At 36.4% G+C, this 9,182-nt stretch overlaps 2 protein-coding genes across 2 annotated transcripts; one reads left to right on the forward strand and one right to left on the reverse strand.

The window, feature by feature from the left end:
* Window positions 1-2,220: 2,220 nt before the first annotated feature.
* LOC119980565 (O-glucosyltransferase rumi homolog) lies at window positions 2,221-4,946 on the forward strand. The gene is made up of 5 exons (XM_038823314.1): window positions 2,221-2,649; window positions 2,746-3,323; window positions 3,789-3,981; window positions 4,082-4,146; window positions 4,214-4,946. The coding sequence occupies exons 1-5, from the start codon at window positions 2,470-2,472 to the stop codon at window positions 4,791-4,793; spliced, it is 1,596 nt and encodes a 531-aa protein (XP_038679242.1). The 5' UTR covers window positions 2,221-2,469; the 3' UTR covers window positions 4,794-4,946.
* Window positions 4,947-7,430: 2,484 nt separating this feature from the next.
* LOC119980566 (actin-depolymerizing factor 1-like) lies at window positions 7,431-8,004 on the reverse strand. Its single transcript, XM_038823315.1, has 2 exons — window positions 7,736-8,004; window positions 7,431-7,650 (listed from the first exon to the last, which is right to left on the reverse strand). Exons 1-2 carry the CDS (start codon window positions 7,981-7,983, stop codon window positions 7,500-7,502), a joined length of 399 nt encoding a protein of 132 aa, XP_038679243.1. The 5' UTR covers window positions 7,984-8,004; the 3' UTR covers window positions 7,431-7,499.
* Window positions 8,005-9,182: the final 1,178 nt, after the last annotated feature.

The following is a 9,182-nucleotide window of genomic DNA, read 5'->3' on the forward strand; positions in this document are numbered from 1 at the left end:
GTTCTATCTCTTCACCATTATCTGTTTTATTCTGCAACTTTTGCCAGGATTTACGCAGAATTAGTGATGAACTTCAACGTCATGTCACATAGGAGAGATTTTTGAGGGATGAATGAGGTAATTTTCCATAGTTGAGCGATGAAATTAGAAGTAAAAATAGTTTGAGAATGAAAATGAAGTCACACAGTGAAGGGACGAAAAATAATTATATTTAACTGCTAAATCCTTGAACATTCTCCAATTTTATATCGGTGTTCCAAACAGACACAATATCTTCATTACAATTTATGAATTAATTGCAATGATTTACAGAAGGAGAGAGTGAGAAAGATCGCATAATTAATTAAGCATTTTTCATCTTCAATTGACTTTATATTTATAGCAAATTTGGTTTATCAGTATGTGTATATATAGAATACATATATAATATGTATATATTTGATTGTCTTACAAATACTTATGGTATGTAAATCATGAACAGAAACTAGTAATGAATGGCTTTGTTTTTATCAAAGTCAATCCTTTGTAACTAAGCAGATTTTGCATCTTAACACAATTTGTTAGGTGTGATTGTTAGTTAGTCATGTGGATTAAACAATTAATAATTTCAAAGACTTCACTTTATCCTTTTGTTCTAACTTGTCTTCCCAAGTAATTACGTCTTCTTTGTCAACACACCAAAAAAAGCAGGAAATTTGATGCTCTGAAAACTCAAAACTCCAACCATAATTATTCAATGCTACACTCATCTAGAATTGGTGGACATTTCTCGTAGATTCCAATTCGTCAAGTCTTCTTCAAGAAATTGACCGACATCAAAAATTTTGTTTGTGAAATTATCCCAAATTTAGGATAGTCGACAAGTAATAATTTCCAAGAGTCTGGAGTCGAACCACAAAGAAGCTAAATACAAATTTGTGATGGATGAAATGTAAACCTAACTATAAACTAAAACGCAATGAATAACAAATAAATGCAAGTAACTCGGTAGCGTTGGAATCGTGTTGTAACCCAATATAAGCAAGTTTTTAGGAAAATAATTAATTAAAAACATTCAGCCTCTAATTCGTCCCGGTGGATGTTCATTTCTCATGCTCAAGGTATTATTTATTGTAAACACACAACCATGCACAATGAAATTGTGTGATACCCCATTAATCATGCATATGTAAGGAAAATTTGGCGTAAAGACTTCCAATCAAACATGGAGGCCATCAGGCCATTTGGTCTAGAATGTACGCAAAGGGGTAGGCACCTAGTCTTATGGATTAATGTTCCTCCTTGGAGCTTGGCTTTGCTAGCATCCTATTTTGATACTCAAAGACAAAGTGACCATAACTACCATGCTCATTCCATTAATACCACAAAATCCAATTATCAATACACATAATCAATAGCTATGCAATTTTGCTCAAACAATTGGGAAAAACATATATTGAGCATTAACGACTTCGATTCAAGCATGCTTAATTGAGTTCCTAGATTTCATGACGAATACATAGCACACAACATACCAATTTTTATGAATTCATGTTCCCCCTTGAGCCCAACCTAGTCGTTGAACCCTATTCACAATCCGAATCAAGAAAACACAATAAACTGTTAAGTTTACGCCACAAAATTTCACTTTATAAGTTTGCACCAATTTAATAATTTATTAACCTAAAATACCCTTAGCTTAAAATGAAATTAATCAATTTGATAGTTTTGAAAGTAAAGCAAACCCATTTCCAATTTCATTTATGAAAACCATCTACTAACTAGATCAACCAAGCAATTGTAAATAACTCAGATTAATCCATATATAATTCTCAAGTTAAAAAACTTTTACCCAAATTAACTTAACCTAGAAATCTAAACAGAGAGCTATTTTTGCCATAGAAAAAAATGGTAAAAAAAAAGGCATTAAACTACAACCACACACGTAGCTTTCAAGAAAAGTTTCCTTGAAATCAAAAACTTCTGATTGTTGCCTTTAGATGATGAATCATAGGCTTGAGCGGCTGTAAGAGAGGAAAAAAGGAGGGGGGGGGGGGGGCCAGGAGAAATGGAGAATCATAGGTTTGAAATCAAAAACTTCGATTGTTGCCTTCAGATGATGAAGCGATTGTAAATCACTCGTTGGGGTTTGATACAATTTATCTTATCGTTATGTTAATATGTAAGGATACTGTTTGATTTTATAATCAAGAAAACCAAATTTCAGATGCTATTAAGATTTTCTTTATATTTTAAGGATTCTCAATACCAAATAATCAGGTTACACCACATTGTTACATTAAATTCCTACCAAATATTATGTTGCAATCTGATTCCTATCAACCAAACGAAGCCTTAAGTTTTTTCTTTTTAACTTGTCTCCGGTCTCCCCACGTAATTATGTCTTCTTTGTCAACACACCAAAAAAAAGCACGGAATTTGATGCTCTGAAAACTCAAAACTCTCACTATAATTCTTCATCATTGATCAATGATTCATTCATCTGGAATTGGCAGACACTTCTCGGACATGCCAATTCGTCAACTCTTCTTCAAGAAAGGACGCTCTGTCACCACCTCTGCTACTCCTCTGCTTCTCTTCTTATTCTTCTTCATCATCTTCATCTTCTTCTTCTTCCTTGCCTTCATATCTTCTTCTCGGTTTGACTCTGTAAGTCCCTAAACTTCACAATTTTATATAGACATGTTTGCAATCCTAAAACTTACACTTAATTTTTTGTTTTGGTTTTTCTTGGGTCTTTAACAGTCTCTGTTTTCGATTGAGAATTCACCGGAAAAACCCATTATCATATCACAGAGGCAACAAGGACTAAAACCCATTAAGAGAATCGAATACCCACCACTAAACTGCATGAAAACAAGTTCAAACCAAACACAGTCCTGCCCCACAAACTACTACCCGAATTCATTCGACCCGGAGCCCCATGACCCGCCCGAATGCCCGGACTACTTCCGCCAGATCTACGAGGACTTGAAACCCTGGAATGTCACCGGAATTGTCAGAGATATGGTGGAGAGAGCCAAAACAACCGCACACTTTCGATTAGTGATTGTCGGGGGAAAGGCGTATGTTGTGAGGTACAAGAAATCAATACAGACGAGAGATTTGTTCACAATTTGGGGATTATTGCAGCTTCTGAGACGGTACCCGGGAAAATTACCGGATCTGGATTTGATGTTTGACTGCGACGATCTGCCGGTCGTGCAATCGAGAGACTACCGGAATCGGCGGCAGAATGCGACCGGGCCGCCACCGTTGTTTCGGTACTGCGGTGACAGGCGGACCATGGACATTGTGTTTCCTGATTGGTCCTTCTGGGGATGGTAACTCTCTCTTTCTTTCTCCTGTTGTTCGTCTTTATATATATGTATGTATATGTATAGGTCCGTTACTTCTTTGGTGGGCTCTTGGGCCCATTGATCTCATTTGGCCCCTAGGCTTTGTCGGGTGGGGTCCAAGAATTGTAAAGATACTTTAGGACTCGTATTTTCTTTTTATGAAGAAATTAATTTCCAATCATGTTCTCGGTCGAGCAATGCTACATAACCTCATGATATCCATTTTACCCGAAATTCATGTAGCAATGTGAGATAGTTATTGATTATAAAGAGATATGTATACTTTTTTAACATCAAACATTTCTACCTGAGTTTGAGAATTATAAATTGAGGGTTTCAAACATTTTTTTTTCTGTCACGTTAAAATGATTTGATTAATTTATGAAAAGAGCTTAAATTTAGAAAATAATTTTGTCCCATTATAATGACAGCATACCTTTTTTTTGGCAGGGCTGAAATAAACATAAAGCCATGGGACAGTATATTGAAAGAAATAAAAGAAGGAAACAGTAGGACCAAATGGTTGGACAGAGAACCATATGCCTACTGGAAGGGAAACCCTTTTGTGGCTAAAACCAGACAGGATCTCATCCCTTGTAATGTCTCCGACCACCACGACTGGAATGCTCGCCTTTATATCCAAGTAATTCCTTTTACCAACTCTTATTCCTACATGTTTATGGGGAGGGAGGATCGAACTTTGCACCTCGTACAAGTATAAGAATCAAGTATATATGTTGCAGGACTGGATCCAGGAAGGCAATGGAGGATTTAAGCAATCAAACCTAGCAAACCAGTGTACTCACAGGTAAATTTGATGACTTTCTTGTGGTATTCTGTTTTCTAATAGATCAATAACAGTAACACTAGTGCAGGTACAAAATCTACATTGAAGGGTATGCCTGGTCTGTAAGTGAAAAATACATCCTAGCTTGTGATTCAGTAACATTGATGGTAAAACCCCATTACTATGATTTCTTCACAAGAAGTCTACAACCAGTTCAACACTATTGGCCCGTAAACGACAACGACAAATGCAAGTCCATTTATTTTGCCGTAGATTGGGGCAACAGACACAAACAGAAGGCGCAAGCGATTGCTAAGGCGGCTAGTGAGTTCATGCAAAAGGAGCTGAAAATGGAGTATGTGTACTACTACATGTTTCATTTGTTGAATGAGTACGCTAAGCTTTTGAAATACAAGCCTGAAATCCCTGAAGGGGCTGTGGAGATGTGTTCGGAGACCATGGCGTGCCCCGCGGAAGGGCGAGAGAGGGAGTTCATGATGGAGTCATTGGTGAAGAGTCCTCATGTTACAAGTCCATGTACTCTGCCTCCACCTTATGAAAGAAAAATGCTTGGGGCTTTTTATAGGAGAAAGTTGAATGCTATAAAGCAAGTAGAGAAGTGGGAGAAGGAGTTTTGGGAAAGTCGCAACAAGAATCGTCAGTTGTAGCTAGCTAGATAGTCAGTACATATATATATACTTTTTCACATGTATACCTACATATAGGGAACTTTCTTTTTGGTCACGGATAATGTATGTATGTTCCTCTCCTTTTTGAAAGAATGTGGAATGGATGAACATGCTAAATTATTGTATGTGATGTAATTTTTTTCTTGGTATAATATAGCTTTACAAAAAATTGAAGGTAATATTTCCGGGTTGTTGGGGGCTCTTGAGATACATGATCTCTTGAGGTTATGTCTACAATATATGCTATAATACTTTAATCTGACAATCTAACTAGTTTTCCCCATTCTCTCAATCTAATTAATTTGTTATTCTAAAAAGTAAAATATATTTTGGACTTGATTTCTCTAGCAAAGTAATGAAAGCCAAAGCAAAAAGTTCCTCAATCTTCAAATGTCTCCAGATTCTTAACCCATTTGTAGCCTTGTTTGATTTCTCTAGCAAAGTAATGAAAAATCAAGCAAAAAGCTCCCTAATTTCTAATGTCTCCATATTCTTAACGCCTTGTTTGGATTCTTGAGCAGTGAATCCCTAAATTTCTCAATCCATAATTCAAGGGGTTGATTCTATTGGGTTTTGAAGCTTTGTCGAGTGGATGGAAGGTAGGAATCAGTTAGATTTGAGAAAACTGGGAGGGATCAGCATGAGGGTAAACTTTGAAAATGGAGCGTCGTAGGCTTGGCGTATCAAAAAATTCTCATCGAGTGAGCGTGTTTTTTCGACGTATACAGCTACGTAAGCGCTATTGTTTTAGACCCGTTTGGTAGGATAGTGTGATGCAGCCTAGCCCACTAGTGGTACCGCTAGGCAGACGCTTCACCATTTTAGGATTGATCAATAAAGTTGAGTCGGTTTGGATTGTGTGTGGAGGCTAGTTTTGTAGCTGGTAAGGTGTTTTTGGAGCTGTCATCCAGATGGGGGTTATAGCCATCTGGACAGCTCAGATGCATGGAGTGGCAGAAAGGTCTTATTGGAAGTCTGGATCGATGAAGTATGAAAAACCGTCTAGACAGGGGTTTATAGCCATCCAGACACCTTGAAATGTGGAGTGCAAAATGTTGGGAGAAGCTATGTTGTTTGGACGGGTCTATCTAGGTGTCTGGACATGGGGTGTTGGGAAGCGGCATTCAAGTGCTGATGTCCGGACGGGTAAAGTAGTCGTCCAGACGGCTATCAGGACCTGTAGTTTTTCAGTATAAATATAAATATAAGTGATGTTTTAGGGTTGTAACTCAATTCCTAGAGTTTTATTTCTCTAAAAGGGTTAGAGAGACAGTCAGACCTGATGAGAGAGAGAGCAAGGTAGAGAGAGCTTTGTGGTACATAATTGGTTCCAGGGTTGAGAGATTCCAAGATGTAGAGTCTTAAAGAGTACGAGCTAGGGTGGGGTTTAAGATAATCTCTTGGGTATTTGGATAAAGATGTCACTGAGAATATAGTTGTACAAATTTGCCATATGGTGAAAATTTCTCTAATTTTTTCTGATAATGTACCACAGTGGTTTTTTTTTCCCCGATTTTAGAGTTTTTCACATAAATTCTTGTGTTGTGATTGTGTTGATTGCTTTCCAGTTCAATTTCTTTTTTGTTTTTAATATTTATGCAGTAGGATTTTGGTAAATTTCCCAACACACCAAACACACTCGAAGTCTTGAATAGCGTTAAATCATTTTCTACTTGCAGTTTTTTTCCCTTTTTGAAATCAATAACTCTAATTTTTTAAAATTGAACACAATAATAAAACAAAATTTATTTAGGTACTTTTACAATTTTGTCCAATGTTTTAAATGACGGTATCAAAATTATATCGGTCAGGTGATTGATATACGGTATAACCGGTTCAACCGGCCGAACAACACAAATATATATTGTAGAGGATAGGGATAACAAAAATATATTGATTTAGTGGTTTGAACTTATGATTTCCTATTTGAGTGCGTAAGTTCAGTTCTCACTAATAGTATTTTAAAATATTTTTTCAACCCATATAAGTATAACAATCATCCCACATCGAAAAAATTGAAAGATTTTACAACCATGAGTCCATGACTCTTATAAATAAACTATTGAGTTTTCGTAAAAGTTATTATTGAAAAATCAACTTGAGAACTCTCTTTGGAGACTTCGGGTATTAATTAAATTTTTGTTATTATTTATCTATAAAATTAAAAAATAATTTTAGTTTTAAAAAAATGTGTGTAAAACCGATTCAATGCTAGTAAAAATCGATCGGTTAATCGGTTTTGACCAACATGATTCAAGTTGATATTTTAAGTTGAATCGTGCCGGTGAAGGGTCCAGTATCCAATTGAACCGATATGTGCCCGGCGGTATTCAAAACATTGGTTTTGTCAGTAATAGTAATTCTCATTTCTTAGAAAACTTGAAAACATCCCCTATCCAAAAAAGGAAAAGAAAAATCACAACTCATACAGTATTATTTTCATATAAATAAACCAATTACACAAAAACTACCCCAAGTAAAAACCAAAAGGTAGAAAATCATACAAACAACATTTATATATGCCTCCTCGATTAATCTTTTCAACAATAATTATGAACTTATAGTGGCACCATATGTATGTATATATATGTGCATAGCTCTAGCTACATAGATCTCTTCATCAATCCAACTGTACCAAAGTCCATGAGACTTACAAAGACACAAAACAAAACTCACACTTAGGGTTTAGAGGGCTCTTTGTTTGACAATGTCCAAGCTTATCTCACTAGGATCAGTTGCTTGCAGCTCAACCTGAACCCCATCAAGCTCTCTCCTGAACCTATCCTTGGAACTAGCATATAACATTTTACTTCTCACCCTTGATGTGTCTGGAGACCTATATATATAATCACCACATATATTATACTATTCAGCACCGAAAAATAGGGTTTCTAACGATACTTATAGTATGATTTAATTACCATGCGACGAAGAAGATCTTGCTCTTCTGGCAGTTCTCCTTGGTTGTGAAATCGAAATCGTAGACGGCGTAACGACATTCATCAGCAGGCAAGCAGGCAGTGAAATCCTCATAGCTTTCCTTAGATTCTCCAGCCCTGTCAACCTTTACTTGCTGAGCTTTCTCGTCGATCTTGAACACTATGAACCGGTAAATTCGCTTTGTTTTTAATTCCAGGAACCTCAATTTGCACTCATCGTTGACAGCCATTCCAGATGAGGAATTCGCCTGCCTCAGAAATAGACATTAATTGCCATCAAGAATATTATTTATCAATCCAAACAATAAGATTGTAATGAACCATAACTGTTTGGCAATATGAGAGGACATTTTTAAACATTGGGATGCCGGAACGACCCGCACCACACTGACAACAGGTAAGGGGCCACTTCCGGAGGCCCACACCATGCTAGCAACAGATAAGGGATGGGAAGTGGGGCAAGCTCGAGGAATTAGAATTCCACAAGGAAATATCGCAACTGGTTGGTTCAAACTTCCGACCTTATATGTCGTATGCCGTGAATCCGAAAAGATAATCAACTAGACTATCACAAAGTGGTTAACCGGCCTCACCTCACCAAAACTCTTGAGCTCTCATGCCAAGCATAACATAAATCGAAAACTATTTGTGTTCATGTCAACATATTGTTTATATATAATAACATAGCACATCGTAATATAGAGAATAATTACTTCACAGAAATTAAAGAGAGAACACAAACCATTTTGCCACCAACGAGCTTGCAGGGGGGCCTTTGTGATTTGCAAAATGGAGAAGTAGACAGAGAGAGACCTTGAAGAAGGAATATTGAGAGATAATGAAGTGAAAAATAGTAAGATTGATCCTTGTTTTTCTGGGTATGAGAGGTTAGAGTATGTTTTGAAGGGATAATTAATGTAGGTGTTAAGGAGATTGAGAGAATTTGGAGGAGCAAAAGGCGGTTTAGGTTACTGTTTTTGTTCTCTCTTTTGTGCTAATTGTGACAGGAGCAAAAGGCGGTTTAGGTTACTGTTTTTGTTCTCTCTTTTGTGCTAATTGTGACCACCAAATCACCAATTAGTTTCATTCCTCCACATTGTGGACCTCAAATGTCAAAAATTGATTTTCTAATTTTAACACAACACTTGATATCTTCAAATTTCAACTCAATCTTGAAGACTTCATGACACAATGATTGTTATAAATAATATTAATGTTTGGATATAACAAATATAAAATTATCTAGTTCATTTAATCATACAATATTGAAATTTGATTTTCACACCAATCTCATGTATTGAGAGATACATATATGTTATAATTTATATACATATAACAAAACTATATTGATTCAAGTGTGTCATAATTAACCTAACCTGTCGTACTCACCTCGAGTGGGTGGGCCATAAGCCTCTACACTGTCAAATTC

This window comes from Tripterygium wilfordii, chromosome 16 (assembly GCF_013401445.1).
Source record: "Tripterygium wilfordii isolate XIE 37 chromosome 16, ASM1340144v1, whole genome shotgun sequence".
NCBI classification, from domain to species: domain Eukaryota; kingdom Viridiplantae; phylum Streptophyta; class Magnoliopsida; order Celastrales; family Celastraceae; genus Tripterygium; species Tripterygium wilfordii.

Coding starts and splice junctions, on each gene's coding strand:
- LOC119980565 (XM_038823314.1), top strand. CDS start 2,470: ATGATTCATTCATCTGGAATTGGCAGACACTTCTCGGACATGCCAATT. Junction 2,650..2,745: donor CTTCTTCTCGGTTTGACTCT/GTAAGTCCCTAA, acceptor GGTCTTTAACAG/TCTCTGTTTTCGATTGAGAA. Junction 3,324..3,788: donor GATTGGTCCTTCTGGGGATG/GTAACTCTCTCT, acceptor TTTTTTTGGCAG/GGCTGAAATAAACATAAAGC.
- LOC119980566 (XM_038823315.1), bottom strand. CDS start 7,983: ATGGCTGTCAACGATGAGTGCAAATTGAGGTTCCTGGAATTAAAAACA. Junction 7,651..7,735: donor AAGATCTTCTTCGTCGCATG/GTAATTAAATCA, acceptor TTATATATATAG/GTCTCCAGACACATCAAGGG.